Source organism: Pecten maximus, chromosome 15 (assembly GCF_902652985.1).
Source record: "Pecten maximus chromosome 15, xPecMax1.1, whole genome shotgun sequence".
In the NCBI taxonomy this organism is placed as follows: Eukaryota; Metazoa; Mollusca; class Bivalvia; order Pectinida; family Pectinidae; genus Pecten; species Pecten maximus.
In genome coordinates, this window is record NC_047029.1 from 37,643,802 (window position 1) to 37,667,161 (window position 23,360).

Sequence of the window (23,360 nt, forward strand, 5' to 3'; positions counted from 1 at the left end):
TAAAAGTTTTTTTTTTTTAAAAAAGGTTTTCCCCGGGGTTTGGTGGTTTATAGATGCAATTAAGATCATGTAAAACGCAATGCAGTAATCATTTCTTTAATTCAATCTAAAATGGCCAGCAAAAATTGTCTGCAAAATGGCCGCCAAAATCTTAGAATTGTTATAGTCATTGTTTCCCTAGAGTGGTCTTTGTTTTGTCTATTTGTAGGTTTTATGGGACAAGGAGCAAATCAGTAAACCAAGTCCATTATAAACTTAGTCAAATCCAAGATGTTTTATGACCACCACGAAAATCAAAGTATCAAAATGACAATATACGAAATCGGAGCTCGCAATGGCAATGGTTGTGGAAACCAAAATTACACATGTATGTTGATCAGTCTAATGAAGTTTTTTCTACATACAACACCAAACACAGTCCATACACATGCACCTGTATGAGGGTATAGGTGTAGCTGGACTGAACTGGGTCGATCATCGGTGACCAGGTAGCTCAGTGGTAGAGTGTCCGTCTAGAGTTCGAGAGTCCTGGGTTCGAACCCCGGTCTGGCTGCTACATTTTCTCCTCCTGTTACATAATCATCGTGCGCCGTCCACATTTTAAACTTCTACTTAAGTTCCACTCGTGCCATTGAGCTGGAAATTTGTGAGGATGTTAAGGAAGGAGAGCCAACAAAGTGTTGTTATTTTCCGGCCGTGTAAAAAACTTTGACATGGCAGCTACGGCATAAATTTTGTAACATGATTTTACAATCATGGTCTTCCTGAACAACACCTATTTCAAACTTCTTCTCAAATTCCACCAGTGGGATTCAGCTCCAACTTCCCAGAAATGATCCTGAGATGGTCTTGATCAAGTGTTGTTATTTTTTGGGTTGATCCAAATTCCAAGATGGCCACCATGGCCAACAGTGCCACTATACCTGCTACAGAGAATGCACACTACAATAGTATAAGGGTCTTTAATTTAGAGTCAGATGACCGAGACTTTTTTGTCCTGTCCAGCACTATAGGAGTTTACATACGGCACAGTCCATACAGGTACATGTTGTTGATCATTATTTTGTCACACTTATCATAAAACTGTATATCTTTTGTCACACTTGTTGTAAAACTTTATATCTTTTGTCACACTTATCATAAAACTGTATATCTGTTGTCATACTCTTTTCAAAACTGTATATCTTTTCCGATCAGGAATATCCGCACCTGTCATGTTGCACTATTGATATGAAGAATTTCGCTGCACATACAAATGATCTGTTTGGCAAACTTAACTCTCCGAAACAACACTAGTGGACGTCATTAATTGGCCAGGTACCTTGGAACGTTCAGTTATTAGGTTGATATTATGTTCTGTTATATAATTCTCTGTCAAGGTATTTTTGTAGTTAGATCTACATGAAACGGAGAAATCACTGTGATATGATTATCACTGTATAGAATAGTTTGTACTGTTTATTACTTGAGCACAGCTAGGCAAGCTGTTTATTTCTGTATATATTTGCACTCGAGTGATACTATAAACACATGACAGTATGGATCATCAGTAGTAACTAATACGGACCCTGTAAACGTCATACATGTAGTATCATATAATAATTGGTCACGTGTGTTTCCACGAAGTGAATTCAGGCGTACTATTCACGGAAACTGTTTATCTAGAAGTCGCCCTGATTTTTAAATAACAACCTGTTTGAGCAGTGCTGTCTTGGCAGAGCAGGTAAAATTGTCTGATAATACTAATCTCACAGATTCTACTCCCAAGTTTGAATTGTTTTCGTATCTATTAGGCTGTTAATAGGACGTTAAAAACAAAACTAAAGTATCAATTAGGCGTACTGGAACTAAAATAGATAAAGGGTTCTATTTTTCTATTCATTAATATTTCTACTTTCGCTTTTAAATTTGATTCCGGACATGATTTTTTCTCCACGAGATCAATTGATTTGAAGGCGTATGATTCAGAAAATACATCAATTATTAATTATAAATATATTCTACAGTGTATAACAGTCCTTAACCGTAAAACACTATCGCCAGGCGATTCGTAATCTATATATATGCATGCTATAAATAACATTATTGCCGAACAATGGCATTTAATTGGTACATGACCGTTTATTTTGTGTGTTAGCATTGTATTAATAATATCACAAACCGAATAAATCATATCAATACAATTTCATTCGGTTTCTGATATTATCTGAAGTTCAAGATGTTTATATGTTGTTTATACATATGTATGTCAGAAAAAAAATATTTAAAAACAGATGGTTAAACCCGTTTTGTCCCTCGGGACTAATTAACTTCCTCAATGATATTAAACTAGTTTACACTAGATCTTCAGGACGTCTGGTGACGACACAGAGAAAGGTAACTTGATTTAGACAAAAGATAAAGTAGTATTGGGGTTGATAATTGTCCAGCTACAACACCTATAAACGTTTTTATATGTCTGTGGCACTGATAATGCTTGCCAGTGTTGACCGATTCGCTGACTCATATTCGGGTATATATATACACCCATGTATGGAGACAACATTACATACAATGTAACCTCTTTATGAGTTATTTAGAATAATTAAAGTTTGTAATAAGAAGGCCTACACGGCTGTAGTCTTATTTTACTGCTTATATTGTTGGGGGGAACTTCCTGAACTAGTGTTGGTGTTGGTCTAAGACAGTCACCATTTTGATAGTCGTACTCAAATGTGATTTATTTATAGACAATGACACATAGTTATTACAAGTAAACAGTTGTATACACTGTATTACCGGTGTACATACAACGCTAGCTTTACTGGGACAACGACATCGCCGGCCCCCACAGAGTCCTCTAGTTTTAACTCGTAAACCTCACAAAATAGCATCAGCGTGTCGTTTATACGTCAGAAAGTAGAATCCTTGTGTCGTTTATACGTCAGAAAGTATAATCCCTGTGTCGTTTATACGTCAGAAAGTAGAATCCCTGTGTCGTTTATACGTCAGAAAGTAGAATCCCTGTGTCGTTTATACGTCAGAAAGTAGAATATCTGTGTCGTTAATACGTCAGAAAGTAGAATCCTTGTATCGTTAATACGTCAGAAAGTAGAATCCTTGTATCGTTCATACGTCAGAAAGTAGAACAACTGTGTCGTTTATAAGTCAGAAAGTAGAATCCTTGTGTCGTTTATACGTCAGAAAGTAGAATCACTGTGTTGTTTATACGTCAGAAAGTAGAACCACTGTGTCGTTTATACGTCAGAAAGTAGAATCACTGTGTCGTTTATACGTCAGAAAGTAGAATCACTGTGTCGTTATTACGTCAGAAAGTAGAATCCCTGTGTCGTTTATACGTCAGAAAGTAGAATCCCTGTGTCGTTTATACGTCAGAAAGTAGAATCCTTGTGTCGTTTATACGTCAGAAAGTAGAACCACTGTGTCATTTATACGTCAGAAAGTAGAATCACTGTGTCGTTTATACGTCAGAAAGTAGTATCCTTGTGTCGTTTATAAGTCAGAAAGTAGAATCACTGTGTCATTTATGCGTCGGAAAGTAGAATAATTGTGTCGTTATTACGTCAGAAAGTAGAACTGTGTTGTTTTTACGTAAGAAAGTAGAATCAGTGTCGTTTATAAGTCAGAAAGTAGAATCCCTATGTCGTTTATACGTCAGATAGTAGAATCACTGTGTCGTTTATAAGTCAGAAAGTAGAATCAGTGTCGTCAGTAATGTTAATTTGGACGAGTTTGATGACATTTATACAAAATACAACCCTATGTTAAGTGATCTAAACATTGTTGTCCATTGTCGACAATCGACATCGACAATCTGAATAACTTACACGCGAGGGAAACCGAGGCAAATATTGGCATGCTGATGATAACCGACAGGGTTTGAAAAATGGAACTTGAATGGTCAACATTAAAATTCCTAATACGGTCGGAACTAGGAGAATTTTTTGCTAGGAGGTCGAAATTGATAAAGACGGTTGCTTGTTCCCTGTATGCAACGCTTTTGTTCCGGATTGAAACTAAATCAGGATTATTGCTTTAGCAACGTTCCTTTGTAATTCTAAATTATAAGAATTTTCAAAACAATGATAAATGTTACATTTAGTAAATATCTCGCCACGAGTGCTCCAAAATGTAATAGTATATTCCCTATAGGATGAGGATAAGAAATCGCTCCCGAAGAGATAAGTTTCTCGTATTCAATCCTACGGCTCCAACACGAATTTTATCAAGATTTCCCTCCAAGAGATCATGTGGTCATCGCGTGAATTATCATAGAAAATCATGCGCACGCTACACTTAACCAATGTTTTATAATAGTTTACATCAGCCAGTTAAGGTGTTATTAGAGGATACAATACGAAATATTATTTACATGATGTATTTTCAGATTTAATACGAAGGATATAAAAGCCCAAAATGAGTGCAACCAGACGTCCAACTGATGGGCAGGTTTCCAGAACCGTAACAGGTATACTTATTGAGTACTTCCCGTATCATGATACTGCTCTGATTCGCGGTCAGACCATGATTTCTATAGCAAATGTAAAGATAAAAACGAACAATCAAATGTCCTGTAATTCTGATAAAATTTTCATTAAACTTTGAAACACTATGACGAGGTTTTTAGTTGGAATTTGAATGCTTATCCCTGAAAGCAAAAGAAAATATTGAGTCACTACAATGTTTCTGTGAAGTTGTGCTCAGAAAGAAACAACACATGTAGGGAGAAAGTTCATTATAGGTCAGCGAGTTCATGACGCTATGTTTAATCAGTTGTGTAGTGTTTCTGTTGATTTTTATCTTATAGAGTTTTAAGATAATTTATTGTGTATCGGCTTAATCTAAATGGTGCTATTTTTTATTATTAAAAGCTGTGTCTGGAAGTCAAGCAAGTTCTTCAACGCCATCTTTCCCAGGACAGGGACACCCCTTGGTCTCCGGACCTCAATCAATGAAAGGTATATGTTAACACCCTTTAAGAAGTTTTAATGCAAATATCTCACATAAAAAATTACCAGTGTATTTTCAATCCACCAGTTGTGATACAAATGTTTGAAATCCTTAATTACCAACTCTGATCTATGTATAAATGTCTATCATATATACGTACCTTGTTTTAATACATAAGTTATATATTAGATAGCCACTCACGTTGGACCAGATGGACACGTCCCTATTGGTATATTGTAGGAATTCTATAAAGTGATTTCATTGGTTTAAATATGCAAAGGTGACATTTTTCACGGTTGATTTGTTTCATTCCATTGTATGCGGTTAATAAATATTCTTGTATCTTGGTGCGAGTATTAAATTGCATTCTATTACATTTATTTGTTTATTGTATTCTTTATATCATCTTTAAAATTAAAAAGATTACATAAACATCATTAAGTTTGAATGAGCCAAGTAAAGGTGAGATATTCGTAGCCAAAACAAACGATACAGCAAATAAAATTATTTCCTTTTGCCATGAAAAATATCTTTGTGTTGTTGGTCCGACTGTTAAACATAAGAATTTCCTGCCGTAACTGAGCGGTGTTGAACAATTCACATGAAGGTATACATTGCAATTTAGATATTATCATCATCTGATAGACGATTTTCTATGATCATGTCAAGGGTATTGGGTACCTTTAAAGTGCGAAACGAAAGCAAAACAAAACGAAACGGAACGAAACGAAACGAAACGAAACGAAATCAAACGAAACGAAAAATGAAAACATTGAAATTTAAAAACAAAGTAAATAGAAAAAATATTAGACTTTACAAAGGCCTAAGTGCCCCATTCTCATTAGTGTGTAAAACAACACACAGGAATAAATTCATCGCAATAGGAAGAAAGAAGCATGACGAATGCTTGCCCTCATGTATGAGGACATTTTTGGTATCTGTATCTCTTTAAAAATAATAATAATAATAATAATAATCCCAAACAAACAAACTATTACAGCCTTGTGGCCTTTCAGCGGACGAGAATAGATACGAAATTAAGTAGAATGGGAACAGTATAGAATGAAAAACAAAGTGGGGTGGAAGAGTGGATAAACTATATTCCCTTTTCAATCATAGGAAATCTACATAACTAATCCAGTACTCAAATATTGTCTAAAACATATCCAGAATTCTTCACAGTTCATCAAAGTTAAAGAAATAGCGTCGTCCTCTGATGTTTCAATTCTGTCTGCACTCTCGACACCAGCAATACGGGAACAGCGCGTTAAGCCGGCGTTTATATACGAATCGCGCCTTTCAAGTACAGCAATTTCCCCGGAACTCTAATTTTTCACGATCAGATACACACATACAAATTCATTCTTTCCTGTGTGTTGTTTTAACACCGATGAGACTGGGACACTTAGGCCTTTGTAAAGTCTAAATTTTTAATTTGTTAATGTTTTCATTTTTCGTTTCGTTTCATTTCGTTTGATTTCGTTTCGTTTCGTTTTGGTTTCGTTTCGCACTTAACAGGTACCCCAGAGTATTCGGCCGACCATCACTACGCCATCAAAAATTCTTTATACGCGGTTTGGTAAACAATAATGACTATTCATGCATAGTTACTAGAAAATTAAAACTTAAAATATTTAAATGTTGCTATTTTCGAGGATAGATGATATAATAAAACCAGGAAAAGGCGAGCTTGATAGTGACTATAGTGACTGAATTCGTCATATTGCTATTTCAGATTGGCAATTTTATTTCGACACATTAGCACCAGGATTATCGGCAAAACTAGATGACCTGGGAACCTATTTGGGGGTTTCAACTGATAAATTGGATACCATCCGAAAGGAATACCCAACTCAGCAGCATGAGATATGTTTTCACTTGTTATGGACATGGTACAAGAACAGCACTACATCTGGAAAGAATGATGGCGAGAAGCTGAAGAATTTACATCAGGCTTTGGAAGACGTTGGGCTACATATTCTTACTCATGAGGACATTCCATCGAGGGGAAATTATCAATTTACCGGAGAAGTTATCAGCGGCACAACCTCTTTCAAGGACGATAGGGAAATACTAAAAGTAGCCAAGAGGACTTTGACTGCTTCTGCCCGACTCGGGAGGTATTTTGGATTGGAGGAAGAAGACATACAACGTGTTGTCAGCGATAACAATTCAGAAACCGTCAAACAAGCACGGGGTATTATTAAGGCTTGTGTAGATCGCAATCTTCTGCAAACTCGTCAAGATCTCTGCAACGGACTTAACTATATACAGGATACCAAAATGATTGACGAAATGAAAAAAACTTGGTCTTGTTAAAGGTTGTATTTCACAAAGAGAACGTTTTGATTGTTCCTGTTGGACTTGATGCCCTTGACCAAGGCAATATGAAAAGTTTATTTTGATTGCAAGGAATTAAAACAAACTTGGTTATAATTAAATGCATCATTTTTTAAAAGTAACTTGGTAAAAAATATTTTATTCAATAGCACGAAGCAAACACGAACGGACTCTCCAAACGCCATACCACACGAAGGAATTACAATGATATATTGATGTTGATTATAAACTTTTCCCTCATTCTTCAATAACGATCAAATATTTCATCACTAACATCTGGCCTTCCTACAGAAGGTTATGGTGTAAGACTGATAAAGAATAATAAATAATAGCCTATATTATTGATAACGGAGGGAGAAGATAAATGTACAATCTACACATTGTCCTTATATCTTAAGGTTTTTCTAAGTTTGTGTATATGTATATACTCTTGGTTGTCCCACGCTGGCCAAAATAAATAGATATTTTGCTACCAAGCCTTTGAGGTGTGTTTAAATGTGGTCTTACTATTATCCAGGGTCAATGTACAGTCTAATAGAATACACTGTCGCATGTTTATATTAAATCTATTCTTTCTAGATGGGGCAAAATATATAATCCAAATAGCCAGCTCAAAAACTAACGTAATGATTAATGTTGACTAGGTGTATCAGATAACGCTATCAATAACAGGTTATTATCAACATGACGCCAACATAGTGATATTAATAGACACGTGTGGAGATATGTGGGGGTAATTACAGAGTGATATTTATAGACACGTGTGTAGATATGTGGGGTAGTTATAGAGTGATATTTATCGACATGAGTGTTGATATTTGGGGTAGTTGTATAGTCATATTGATAGAACCATGTGTAGATATATTGGATCGGCTTAGTTAAGTAGAACATGCCCTTTATCAAACCGTTATCAGTATACATAACAATAACTTCGTAAACAAATACTGTTCCGGGGATCGTACCACTTTCCGATTACCTTTCCTTGAAAGAGGCACCGAGGGGGTATACCTAAATAAAATAAGCATGCGAGGTTTCTTCACCTTGTGTACATAATAACTGTGTACAGAGGTGTAGGTAAGGTGTATAGGAGATTTACAGGAGGTGATTTATAGGTCGTACCGGAAAAGTGTATGGAAGATGTACGGGTGGAAAATAATAGGTGTAGTGTAGGAGACGTATGGGAGTTATCAGGGAGGTGTACGGGGAGGTAGTATATGGAGGTGTACGGGGAGGTAGGTTTTGGGAAAATTGATTTCTTTCACATCATATATTTCTATGCTCCACCAAACAGTTTTTAATCTATTCAACGTAACACAACTGAATGTATTCCAAATCATACATTTGTGTCAAATGGTAAATTATGGATATACAATCAATTTGATTATCAAGTACATTTGTACATGTATGCTAAACTCTTGAAGTTTGTTATCACTATTTCTTGAAAATTACAAGAACAAGAAGGATATTTTTCAAACTTAACAGGTAGGTTGTATCCCAATTTAATTTTGATTCTGATCGGAACAAACAAAATGACAGACGAATGGTCACCTTGGATTTTGACAAATGAAAATTGTTAAATATCTCGCTGTATGTGTACACTAATACATATATTAATGCTGTTTAATAACATGATGGAAACTATCCCCGTACAAAGGTAATACCTTATAAAGATGATGATCAATTTACATGTATACATGTATACAATCAATGACGTGTATATTCGATCCTTGATACAACGTACTGTATGCGTTATGACGAGCTAACGGCTCTAACAGAGAAGATATAAACAAAACTACAAATGTATATAATGGAATGATTTCCCAACAACCAACCTTTAAAGTTTCCAACCATGATTTATCCTTCATTCTAACGTGAATATAACTATTGACAAAATTACAAATGGCGAAAACGAATTCCCGCAATGACACCTGTGTGTCATGTGTGTACTAGTGTATGTGTATAGGAGCTTAAAATTATGAAACGAATTGACCTAAATCTCTTAACCAATCAAATGAGGGCAATGGTGCCATTGATAAGAAAGGGTATAAATACAGGAGTTACACCGACACAATTTCATTCTGAAGCAAACACCTAGAGGAGTAACTTCTACGGAATGCAGCGAAAAATCATTGCAAGATGGGAAAGAGAGAAAATAATGAAGACACACGTGGACAGCCAAAGAGAGCAAAGTGGTCATGTCCACAGTGTGATAAAACATTTACACACAGGAATACATTGAATCGACACCTCGGAGAACACGGTGACAAGAGATGGAAATGTAATGTATGTAACAAGGAGTTTGTGAGGAAAGATCTTCTGACGAGGCATAAAAAGTACCACGGCCAACCTATTTATACGTGTTGTGGAAAACCTTTCTATAGGACTGACAAGTATCGAGAACACGTCAAGTCTCATAACATCATAGAGACTTGTGCCGGCAATCAGGTTGAGATCACCAAACCAATGGAGAGAAACACAACCGACGCCTCGGAAGGGGCGGTAATACCTACAGCTGGCAAAGATAAGTCAACAGATGAGGAAGACTGTTCGGAGGCATTAGGAGGAGCTTTCAAGGTAATAACTTTATCTGTTGAAGAAATTGTGAAATTTGATCCAATGTCCCTTTTGAAACAAAAATACGATGATATTAAGAGGAAATTAGACAGAGCTGTCGTAGAGGGAGGCGTCAAATGGTATCTTTCTATTCAAGTCCAGTTTTCGAAACCCAAAGGGGAGAAAGTGGAGCGCGTCACTCCTCATTTCAGAGGGAAATGTCAGATCAGTCTCAAATCCGAAGATTTAGACGGGGCTATGAAGGAATCTATCAAAAAGATATACTCTTCATTTATCGAGTATCAGATGCAGGGAAGTAACTGGACTCTCGACAAAGTTCTGAAAATACAAATACACTTGGCCCGCTACAAACCTCTGAAAGCCTCCAGTTACATCCCTCTCCCGAACAAGCTAAGGACTAAACACGCCATCATCAACGTACAAAACAAGGACAAAAAATGTTTCCTGTGGTCAGTATTGGCGGCATTACATCCAACCAAGAATCACCCGGAGCGTGTGAGCAAATACAAACAGTTCGAGACTGAGCTTGATTTCACAGGAATTTCATCTCCTGTGTCCATGGTCGACATTCCAAAATTTGAGACACAGAACCAAATCAGTATCAATGTATTAGGGTATGAAAAAGGTCTGTTTCCCGTTCACGTGACCAAAAATCGATACGAGAAACATGTCGATTTACTCATGATATCTGACCAAAAAAAGTCACATTACTGTTGGATCAAAAATGTGGATCGGCTGCTGAGCGACCAACACACGTGTAAAAACCGATATTTCCATTGCATTTATTGCCTTCAGGGGTTTACTAAACAACGTATTTTGAATGATCATATGCATTACTGTCGCGAGCACGGTACTCAGAAAGTAGATCTTCCGAAAGAGGAAGACAAATGGCTGTTCTACAAAGATTTCAGGAGACAAATGAAGGTCCCATATATCATATACGCTGATTTCGAAACGTTTCAAGTACCGATATCTGGTTGTTCCAAAGACCAATGTACGTCTTACACCGAGAAAACGACACAACACGTTCCCTCTAGCTTTGCGTACAAAGTTGTAGGCCTCACAAAGGAGACTTCTAAAGACCCTGTGGTCTATAGAGAACCAGACGTCGCAGATGAATTTATCAAACGTATGTTAAAGGAACAAGATGAAATAGAACAGCGCTTCAAACGTGCCAAGAAGTTGGTAATGAGGGGCAAAGATTGGCAATCATTCAAAAGAGCTACCAAATGTCATATTTGTAAGAAAGACCTTGGGAAGGAAAGGGTACGCGACCATTGTCACCAGACAGGACGATTCAGGTCAGCCGCGCACAAGGATTGTAATATTAATTACCAATATAGGGGACGAATCCCCGTCGTCTTTCACAATCTCAGAGAGTATGATTCCCATCTGATCATGCAGGCCATAGGTAAAATCAAAAACAAGGAAATCAAGTGCATTCCCAACAACATGGAGAAATACATCTCTTTTTCACTGGGATGCATGGATTTCATTGATAGTTTCCAATTTCTTCAAACTTCTCTGGATAAACTGATGGAAAATTTAGCCAAAGAAGGAGCAGAAAAATTCGAACACATGAGCCAATATTTTGGGACAGACAACCTCGATCTATTCCTGCAGAAACAAGTCTTCCCTTACGATTATTGTGATGGACCTCACAGATTCGAAGAGAGTGAGCTGCCACCAATTGAAGCATTCCATAGTAGCTTGTCGGGAGAGCGTATTACACAACAGGCATACGAGCATGCACAACGTGTATGGGAAAGATTCGAGATTCAGAATCTCGGTAAATACTCCGATATGTATGTTATTTCAGATGTTTTAGGCCTCGCAGATGTTTTTGAAAATTTCCGAAATCTATGTCTGGATTCATACGATCTAGATGCAGCTCATTTTTATACATCACCAGGTCTAGCCTGGCAAGCAGCACTCAAAATGACTGAAGTCAAGCTGGAGCTCCTCACTGATATCGATACACATTTGTTTATCGAAAAAGGTCTGAGAGGTGGCATCTCAATGATAACCCATCGGCATGCGGAGGCGAACAACTCACACGTCCCAGAGTATGACCCCAGCAAAGACACTAAATATATTGTATATTTAGACGCAAACAATCTGTATGGATGGGCTATGTCGCAACCCCTTCCAACCCATGACTTTGGTTGGCTAAATGATCAAGAAAGAGAAAAATTCGATGTGACAGGTATTTCAGATGATTCACAAGTGGGTTACATCCTAGAAGTAGATCTAGAATATCCTAGTGATCTCCACGATCTCCACAATGATTACCCCTTGGCCCCGGAGCGAATACAAGTTACTGCAGACATGCTATCACCCTATGCCTCCAAATTACTAGAAGATCTAGAGTTAAAGGGGACATCGACTAGAAAACTGGTTCCTAATTTGAACCCCAAAACGAAATACATTTTACATTATCGCAATCTCAAACAATATCTCTCGTTAGGCATGAAATTGACCAAAGTCCACCAAGTGCTCTCCTTCCAACAGTCACCGTGGCTCAAGACATACATCGATTTCAATACGGAGAGAAGAAAGAAGGCTAAGAATGATTTCGAAAAGGATTTCTACAAACTTATGAATAACAGTGTGTTTGGGAAGACTATGGAAAATCTGAGGAAACGAGAGGATGTGAAATTAGTCAACAGCCAAAAGAAGGCATTGAAGCTAACCTGCAAGCCTTCTTTCAATGCATTCAAAATATTTTATGAAGAGCTTGTCGCTGTTCATATGTTGAAGCAGAAATTGTACCTCAACAAACCTATCTACGTAGGCTTCAGTATTCTCGATATCTCTAAAACCCTCATGTACGATTTCCACTATAACTATATCAAGTTAAAGTATGGGTCCAAGGCAACACTACTCTTTACAGATACGGACTCCCTGGCATATGTCTTACGCACGGACGACCTATACGAGGACATGTTGCAGGATCTACACCGTTTTGATACGTCAGAGTATGGACAAAGACCATCCACTTTACAGCCTGACGAACGAAAAGGTACTTGGAAAGATGAAAGATGAAACGCATGGAAACGCCATACATGCCTTCATTGGGTTAAAATCAAAAATGTACGCCTATGTCTACGACACAACATCAACGACCGAGGTGGATGGAGAGCTTGTGAAAACTACAAGTCATGTTGAGATTAAAAGAGCCAAAGGAATAAAGAGAAGCGTTGTACAGAACCAAACACACTACCAGCAATATAAGGAATGCTTATTTGGTCGTAAGTTACACATGTCAAACATGACACAAATAAGAAGTTATGACCATCAATTGTACAATATTAACACGAACAAGATTGGTTTGTCGCCGTTCGACGACAAGCGATATCTACTCGACGATGGGATTACTAGTTATGCTTATGGCCACTGGAGGATTTCGAAGTAGGAGAGTGAACTATCCTAGAAAGGTCTCATTTCAGGACCCTGCTTAGTGGAAAAGGGTGTACAATCGACACAGATCACCCGAGTACCTTTATGCTGGTGGTAGATGACTCTCAGTAGTGTAAATAAATTATATTGTCCATTTTAGTGTAGGCTCTATGTACAGGCAGACACAAGATGGGTCCCTGACTTGTGTACTGTCTTATTGACAGGGAATATAAATATCGATTGTTACAATGTGTCGAGTTATATTTTTACCCATAATGCACTGCCCGATAGAGTAAAAATAGACCTAAAGTCTAAAATTTTGTCATTTCATAGCTGGACACCGAGGTGTAAACATGTATGAAGTTCAATGTTGTGACTGCCGAAGATGGTTTTCCAGAATGGATGTAATGAAAAGACATCAGAGAAACGTACATGGTTATTTATCAACACCACTTCAAAAAGACAGCCAGCCACCGCCGCAGGAGGGCAGTCATACGCCGCCGCCGCCGCCGCCGCCGCCGCCGCCGCCGCCGCAGGAGAGCAGTCAGCAACAACAGCGGGATTTCGTTTTTAAACATCCCTTTACTGCAAATGTATCGAGACCCACATCCTGTGGAAAGACTTTGTTAAGACTTTATTACAAAATTGTTTGTCAAAGATATCGCCAGCTCCACAAAGAATTTTGTGGCTCTACAAACGCTAGTAACCTCTTTATGATATCATCAGGTCAACGGTTGTACCAAAGGTGGAATTTATTCAGGGGATACCACTTGTTTTAGAGCAGGACTCGTTCAGAAACTCTAGCATTAGAAACCTTGTAATACTTGACGACCTAATGTCTAGAGCATCTAAGGATCCGGGGATCAATGAGTTGTTTACTGAAGGAAGTCATCACAGAAACCTATTCGTCGTTGTCATCAACCAAACTTGATATTATAACAAGGACCCTACTCAGAGACGTAGCTGTCATTTTGTTTAACAATCCAGTGGATAAACAACAGGTCATGACTTTAGCCAGACAAATGTACCCTGAAAATATTCAACACCTGATGAGGCATTTCAAGCCACCAACAAACCCTATGGATACCTTCTCGTCGATTTGAAACCCACTACACTTTAATCTCTGCCCCTGCGCAATCATGTCTTCGCTCACGAACCTTTAAAAGGGGACATAGAACCGACGTTTAATCATAACTCCACCGTAGCTGGTCCTAAGCCCGTGTTGAGAAAGGAGGAGGGGATTACCAACTGACAGCATCTAACAGTCACCCAGGACTAATGTTACTAACCTAGAGTCGCGAGTAGAGGTTGTAACCTAAATCAAGACTTTAAACCTGCAACAACAACATCAACGTTTAATCATTTTGATATCAGCAGTCGTAGTGAACGGACGTATTTCCAGCAGCAGCAGCAAGACAATCCTGAATATCCTCACCATTTAAGAGATATTTATTACGACCCTGCAAATGCGGGGAGTTTCTCGGGACCCGATAAATTGTTTGGATATGTACGAGAAGACGAAAATACGTCGTCAGCAAATATAAAATAAAGAAATGGTTACAACGCCAAGAACCATACAGCCTTCAGAGATCCCTCCGACGTCCATTCAAGTGAAACAAAATCATAGTGACGGGTACCGACAACCAGTGGTCGGCTGATATCATGAACATGATCAAATTCCAGAGTGAAAACTATGGTTATTCCTACGTATGCGTTGTCATAGACGTTTTCTCTAAGTATTTGTGGATGAAACCTCTAAAAGACACGAAAGATACATCTATAGCAAAAGCACTATGGGACATTTATACGAAGGGAAGTCAGCCCGGCCGGATACGTACCGATAAGGGCCAAGCATTTAGATCGAAAGAGGGGAATGCATATTCCTGAGTGGATATGGCATACAACATTTATATGCCCAACACGACACTAAAGCCGCCGTAGCCGAGCGTGTCATCAAAACCTTAAAATCCAGACTGTACAGGTATTTCACGCACAAAAGAAACTACTACGAATACGTTAAGAAATTACAAACATTATTACCCCCCCCCCCCCCCCCCCCCCCCCATAAATGTGTCTATCTGGTGGAGAATGTATAGGCCGAAAAAACAACCAGTCTTGTGAAAACCGAAGAAGGTTCGTAAACCTTTCAAGTTCAAAGTTTGAGATAAAGTAAGATTGTCCCATTTGAGAAACCTTTTCTACCGAGAATATGATAAAAAATGGACGGTGGAGATATTCACTATTTCTCGAAATATACTTCATGGAGGTTTACCAGTGTATAGAGTTAAAGACTATGATGGAGACGAGATCAAATGAACCTTCTATCAGTCCGAGTCACAGAAAATAGATGTTAGGGACGATGATATGAGGAAGGTGGAGACCATTCTGAAAACCAGAGGAAAAGGTTGAAACAAACAACACTACGTGAAATGGCTTCAATGGCCTGGCCGAATAAATTGAAAACCTACATACGTTTGTCTGATATAACCGATCTGTATGAGAGTGAACTACCCTAGAAAGGTCTAATATCAAAACCCTTTGTTATGGGAAAGAGTGTACATATATGCAGATCGCTCTAGGACTATAGCATGGGTGGTAGAGGGCTCTCGTTCAGTCGTAAAGATTAATTTGTCCATGACAGAGTAGGTATTCTTTGTAAGGATGGATCTGGGATGGCTCTCCGACCTGCATGCATTCCATCGCGATGGGGAAAATAAAATGTTGTACATAAAAAGTCTTGTTATCTTATATAATGATCTAGAATGACCTAAAGGTTATTTCTAAATATGACGCAATCGCTCAAAATACGCCCGTGACATCGTCTGTACCCCTGACAGGGGGCGTGACCTCTCTTACATCGTCTGTACCCCTGAGGGGTCATTGTTATAGTGTACCGGATAGCCCTCTACCCGTACCGTCATCGGTACCCTCTCTCGAGGGGTGCCAGAGAGGCGGTAAGGATTATATAGCGGAGTGCATCGGGTGACTCTGGCCCAGAAACCTTCCTTTTGTACAACTACCAATAAAGATCCTTCAACGGTCGGCGCTCTCTTGTTTTCTTATTTTTTGTAAAATCAATCAATTTTCGATATCATGGTAAGACATCGTGCTCCATATATACTACCTTATAGTGTAACCTAAAATGTAACGTTAATGCCTTATTTACTACCTTATAATGTAACCTGAAATGTAACGTTAATGCCTTATATACTACCTTATAATGTAACCTAAACGTAACGTTAATGCCATATATACTACCTTATAATGTAACCTAAATGTAACGTTAATGTTATATATACTACCTTATAATGTAACCTATAATGTAACGTTAATGCCTTATATACTACATTATAATGTAACCTAAAATGTAACGTTAATGCCACATATACTACATTATAATGTAACCTAAAATGTAACGTTAATGCCATATATACTACCTTATAATGTAACCTAAAATGTAACGTTAATGCCACATATACTACATTATAATGTAACCTAAAATGTAACGTTAATGCCATATATACTACCTTGTAATGTAACCTAAAATGTAACGTTAATGCCATATATACTACCTTATAATGTAACCTAAAATGTAACGTTAATGCCATATATACTACCTGATAATGTAACCTAAAATGTAACGTTAATGCCATATATAATACCTGATAATGTAACCTGAAATGTAACGTTAATGCCATATATTCTACCTGATAATGTAACCTAAAATGTAACGTTAATGCCATATATACTACCTTATAATGTAACCTAAATGTAACGTTAATGCCATATATAATACCTTATAATGTAACCTAAAATGTAACGTTAATGCCATATATACTACATTATAATGTAACCTAAAATGTAACGTTAATGCCATATATACTACCTTATAATGTAACCTAAAATGTAACGTTAATGCCATATATACTACCTTATAATGTAACCTAAAATGTAACGTTATTGCCTTATATACTACCTTATAATGTAACCTAAAATGTAACGCTAATGCCTTATATTCTACCTTATAATGTAATCTAAAATGTAACGTTAATGCCATATATATTACCTTATAATGTAACCTAAAATGTAACGTTAATGCTTTATATACTACATTATAATGTAACCTAAAATGTAACGCTAATGCCTTATATACTACCTTATAATGTAATCTAAAATTTAACGTTAATGCCTTATATACTACATTATAATGTAACCTAAAATGTAACGCTAATGCCTTATATTCTACCTTATAATGTAATCTAAAATGTAACGTTAATGCCATATATATTACCTTATAATGTAACCTAAAATGTAACGTTAATGCCTTATATACTACATTATAATGTAACCTAAAATGTAACGCTAATGCCTTATATACTACCTTATAATGTAATCTAAAATGTAACGTTAATGCCATATATATTACCTTATAATGTAACCTAAAATGTAACGTTAATGCCTTATATACTACATTATAATGTAACTTAAAATGTAACGTTAATGCCATATATACTACCTTATAATGTAACCTAAATGTAACGTTAATGCCTTATATACTACCTTATAATGTAACCTAAACTGTAACGTTAATGCCATATATACTACCTTATAATGTAACCTAAAATGTAACCTTAATGCCATATATACTACCTTATAATGTAACCTAAAATGTAACGTTAATGCGATATATACTACCTTATAATGTAACCTATAATGTAACATTAATGCCTTATATACTACCTTATAATGTAACCTAAAATGTAACGTTAATGCCTTATATACTACCTTATAATGTAACCTAAAATGTAACGTTAATGCCTTATATACTACCTTATAATGTAACCTAAAATGTAACGTTAATGCCTTATATACTACCTTATAATGTAACCTATAATGTAACGTTAATGCCTTATATACTACCTTATAATGTAATCTAAAATGTAACGTTAATGCCATATATATTACCTTATAATGTAACCTAAAATGTAACGTTAATGCCTTATATACTACATTATAATGTAACTTAAAATGTAACGTTAATGCCATATATACTACCTTATAATGTAACCTAAATGTAACGTTAATGCCTTATATACTACCTTATAATGTAACCTAAAATATAACGTTAATGCCATATATACTACCTTATAATGTAACCTAAAATGTAACATTAATGCCATATATACTACCTTATAATGTAACCTAAAATGTAACGTTAATGCGATATATACTACCTTATAATGTAACCTATAATGTAACATTAATGCCTTATATACTACCTTATAATGTAACCTAAAATGTAACGTTAATGCGATATATACTACCTTATAATGTAACCTAAAATGTAACGTTAATGGCATATATACTACCTTATAATGTAACCTATAATGTAACGTTAATGCCTTATATACTACCTTATAATGTAACCTAAAATGTAACGTTAATGCCATATATACTACCTTATAATGTAACCTAAAATGTAACGTTAATGCTATTTATCAACCTTATAATGTAACCTAAAATGTAACGTTAATGCCATATATACTACCTTATAATGTAACCTTTTCAAGACCATTGTTGTTGTGTACCACAGTCAGAGTTACAAGCTTCTTTTTAATTAAACAGTTCAACCACAGGTTCCAATTTGATTTCTTTAATATGATCTTGGTCTCCAATACACAAGTTTTCACAACATTAAGTTCCTAACAAACACCCGCACTCACTAAATGACTATTTATGAGTAGTACTTCGGAATAGTGGTCGCGAGCAATATGTTGTAAACTAACCACGTCATCTCTCGTTTTAATTAGGTAGATACTAAAACAGGACCCCACTTTATCCCGGTTTATTTGGCCATAAATCACTATAGATGATGACAGAAACAACAATTATTAAAACTCTTCAAAGGATTTTCATATCTCTCCAATCATTACTCATTGGTCACTCTAGCGTGCTATATTTAACTTACAGATGTATTTTCATATCTCTCCAATCATTACTTATTGGTCACTCTAGAGTGCTACATTTAACCTACAGGTGTATTTTCATATCTCTCCAAGCATTACTCATTGGTCACTCTAGAGTGCTACATTTAACTTACAGGTGTATTTTCATATCTCTCCAAGCATTACTCATTGGTCACTCTAGAGTGCTACATTTAACTTACAGGTGTATTTTCATATCTCTCCAAGCATTACTCATTGGTCACTCTAGAGTGCTACATTTAACTTACAGGTGTATTTTCATATCTCTCCAAGCGTTACTCATTGGTCACTCCAGAGTGCTATATTTAACTTACAGGTGTATTTTCATATCTCTCCAAGCATTACTCATTGGTCATTCTAGAGTGCTACATTTAACTTACAGGTGTACAGGTGTATAATCCACCGTATATATGAATTCATAGTTAGATGAACATTTATCAAAAGTTCCTATAACAAATTTGTAAAGTAGTAATGAGCTTATGAAATTGCAATTAAGTAATAATTAAGTTATATAAGGATTGCATAATGACGCTCGTTGTGTTACATTTGGGATCACCTATTTTCATTTATGCATGTGTTCGCTTGCGCACTGTACGGACTGGTGGTTCATATTCGTGATTCTTTGATAATTCATATCATGTTTATAATTAGAACATACTCGATTCCTAGTCTGGTTTTCACATAAACAGGTATAATGCTTTGTAATACATGTGCCTACTGGAGTTTAACGTACACAGTAAGTTTGTATATTAGTAACCGCATTGTGATTACAGGTGTACCTATACAATGTGTCACAACAATGGAGAATAACTTTATATACAGCGAACTTTAAATGACATTATGAAGGAATGGTATTGTGTAGGATTGAATTGCTGCACGTATATGGACCCAGATAAAAGGAGATACTATCTGCTGTGTAACGGTGATCGATTCAATATGCCGGTGTTCTAGAAAGGTTTCATCCCCTTAAAAAACTCACCCGGATGAGCATTTTATACATCAGCACCCACTACCCACCACCCCCATCCATTACCTTCCACCCCTAATAGAATAGTCTATGGTATACTATGATATTATATAACTTAGCTACTTTACAAGCTTCCTTAGGTCAGGTAATATACAAGGTGTCAGTTACCCTGGTGTCGACCTAGTGTGGCAGCCCTAGGGGCTAATCAATAGTACAGATGAGAGGTTACCATGGTGTCACCCTAGGGGCTAATAAACATTACAAGTGAGAGGTTACCATGGTGTCACCCTAGTGTGGCAGCCCTAGGGGCTAATCAACAGTACAGGTGAGAGGTTATCATGGTGTCACCCTAGTGTGGCAGCCCTAGGTGCTAATCAACAGTACATGTGAGAGGTTACCATGGTGTCACCCTAGTGTGGCAGCCCTATGTGCTAATCAACAGTACAGGTGAGAGATTACCATGTTGTCACCCTAGTGTGGCAGCCCTAGGGGCAAATCAACAGTACAGGTGAGAGGTTTCCATGGTGTCACCCTAGTGTGGCAGCCCTAGGAGCTAAACAACAGTACAGGTGAGAGGTTACCATGGGGTCACCCTAGTGTGGCAGCCTAAGGGGCTTAACAACAGTACAGGTGAGAGGCTACCATGGTGTCACACTAGTGTGGCAGCACTAGGGCTAAACAACAGTACAGGTGAGCGGTTACCATGGTGTCACCCTAGTGCGGCAGCGTTAGGGGCTAATCAACAGTACAGGTGAGAGGTTACCATGGTGTCACCCTAGTGTGGCAGCCATAGGGGCCAAACAACAGTACAGGTGAGAGGTTACCATGGTGTCACCCTAGTGTGGCAGCTCTAGGAGCTTATCAACAGTACAGGTACAGGTACACTGTACGGACTGGTGGTCCATATCCGTGATTCTTTGATCATTTATATCATGTTTATAATTAGAACCTACTCGATTCCTAGTCTGGTTTTCACATAAACAGGTATAATGCTTTGTCATACATGTGCCTACTGGAGTTTAACGTACACAGTAAGTTTGTATATTAGTAACCGCATTGTGATTACAGGTGTACCTATACAATGTGTCACAACAATGGAGATTAACTTTATATACAGCGAACTTTAAATGACATTATGAAGGAATGGTATTGTGTAGGATTGAATTGCTGCACGTATATGGACCCAGATAAAAGGAGATACCATGTGTAACGGTGATCGATTCAATATGCCGGTGTTCTAGAAAGGTTTCATCCCCTTAAAAACTCACCCGGATGAGCATTTTATACATCAGCACCCACTACCCACCACCCCCACCATTACCTTCCACCCCCTAATAGAATAGTCTATGGTATACTATGATATTATATAACTTAGCTACTTTACAAGCTTCCATAGGTCAGGTAATAGACAAGGTGTCAGTTACCCTGGTGTCGCCCTAGTGTGGCAGCCCTAGGGGCTAATCAACAGTACAGGTGAGAGGTTACCATGGTGTCACCCTAGGGGCTAATAAACATTACAAGTGAGAGGTTACCATGGTGTCACCCTAGTGTGGCAGCCCTAGGGGCTAATAAACATTACAAGAGAGAGGTTACCATGGTGTCACCCTAGTGTGGCAGCCCTAGGGGCTAAACAACAGTACAGGTGAGAGGTTACCATGGTGTCGCCTTAGTGTGGCAGCCCTAGGAGCTAATCAACAGTACAGGTGAGAGGTTACCATGGTGTCACCCTAGTGTGGCAGCCTAAGGGGCTAATCAACAGTACACGTGAGAGGTTACCATGGTGTCACCCTAGTGTGGCAGCCCTAGGGGCTAATCAACAGTACCTGTGAGAGGTTACCATGGTGTCACCGTAGTGTGGCAGGTCTAGGGGCTAATCAACAGTACAGGTGAGAGGTTACCATGGTGTCACCTTAGTGTGGCTGACCTAGGGGCTAAACAACAGTACAGGTGACAGGTTACCATGGTGTCACCCTAGTGTGGCAGCCCTAGGGGCTAAACAACAGTACAGGTGAGAGGTTACCATGGTGTCACCCTAGTGTGGCAGCCCTAGGGGCTACCATTGATTAACCTTAATTGGTCTACGACCACAGGATAATGTATTCCATATCGTAAATATAATTAGTATTGTGATAATAGATAACTACAAAGAATCGTGTATTGTTTTAGTCGCTCTGTATAGCAAGTATTTTATGAAAAGTTGATCGAGAGGTATTAATATTTATTATAGTAGAGATACCTGTAACATTATATAAAGAGAGGCAGACACATGATTTTATGGAGATTCTGTATCGATAAAAAATGTTATATTTATAACCATAGGTAAGTATATGTATTATATTAAATGGAGTAGATAAGTATTTTATGTGGATACCAGGGAAGATTAATATCTTTTAAGGGCAGATAAATATTTTATGGGGTAGACATTTTATGGGGTAAATATTTTATGGGGTAGATATTTTATGGGGTAAATATTTTATGGGGTAGATATTTTATAGGGTAAATATTTTATGGGGTAGATATTTTATGGGGTAAATATTTTATGGAGATATTTTATGGGGTAGATATTTTATGGGGTAGATATTTTATAGGGTAAATATTTTATGGGGTAAATATTTTATGGGGTAGATATTTTATGGGGTAGATATTTTATAGGGTAAATATTTATGGGGTAGATATCTTATGGGGTAGATATTTTATGGGGTAGATATTTCATGGGGATAAATGTTTATTCTCTGTGGGTTAAGATAAGTAATGTATTGGATAAATGAGTGTTTTATTAGGGTAGACAAGTATTTTATAGGGTAGATGAATATTTCAATGGAGTTAGATACGTATATTTGGCGGTAGCTAAGTATTTAATAAGGATCGGCAATTATCTTATCGGTCTAGATAAGTACAGTATTTCATTAGGTAGATGAGTATTCTACACATGCAGAAGAAAAATTGTTAAGTGAAGATAGTTATGAAATGAGGGTAGAGGATTTTAAAGGGAGTAGATATTTTCTCTTACGGGTAGATATGCATGTTATGAGGGTAGATGAATATTTTATGAAACTAAAAATCCTAGGGGTAGAAAAGACCCCAGGGCCTATTTTTCATCAGGATTGTGATCTGTTGATGCCAAACGATGCTATATATGGTTATGG

At 37.3% G+C, this 23,360-nt stretch overlaps 2 protein-coding genes across 3 annotated transcripts; both read left to right on the top strand.

The window, feature by feature from the left end:
• Positions 1-1,530: 1,530 nt before the first annotated feature.
• On the top strand, positions 1,531-7,771 carry LOC117343620. Of its 2 annotated transcripts, none has more exons than XM_033906056.1 (4): positions 1,531-1,723; positions 4,388-4,468; positions 4,872-4,958; positions 6,686-7,771. In XM_033906056.1, exons 2-4 carry the CDS (start codon positions 4,417-4,419, stop codon positions 7,267-7,269), a joined length of 723 nt encoding a protein of 240 aa, XP_033761947.1. In that variant the 5' UTR covers positions 1,531-1,723; positions 4,388-4,416; the 3' UTR covers positions 7,270-7,771. The 2 variants fall into 2 exon arrangements, with proteins under 2 accessions (XP_033761947.1, XP_033761948.1); XM_033906057.1 differs by lacking the exon at positions 1,531-1,723 and adding an exon at positions 2,274-2,376.
• Positions 7,772-9,426: 1,655 nt separating this feature from the next.
• Positions 9,427-12,909, top strand: LOC117343421. The gene has a single exon (XM_033905763.1). The coding sequence runs from the start codon at positions 9,427-9,429 to the stop codon at positions 12,907-12,909; it is 3,483 nt and encodes a 1,160-aa protein (XP_033761654.1).
• Positions 12,910-23,360: the final 10,451 nt, after the last annotated feature.

Excerpts from the sequence above, each read along its gene's own strand:
- LOC117343620 (XM_033906056.1), top strand. The coding sequence starts at position 4,417 with ATGAGTGCAACCAGACGTCCAACTGATGGGCAGGTTTCCAGAACCGTA. Across the intron at positions 4,469-4,871 it reads GGTTTCCAGAACCGTAACAG|CTGTGTCTGGAAGTCAAGCA; the intron begins GTATACTTATTG and ends TATTATTAAAAG. Across the intron at positions 4,959-6,685 it reads CGGACCTCAATCAATGAAAG|ATTGGCAATTTTATTTCGAC; the intron begins GTATATGTTAAC and ends TTGCTATTTCAG.
- LOC117343421 (XM_033905763.1), top strand. The coding sequence starts at position 9,427 with ATGGGAAAGAGAGAAAATAATGAAGACACACGTGGACAGCCAAAGAGA.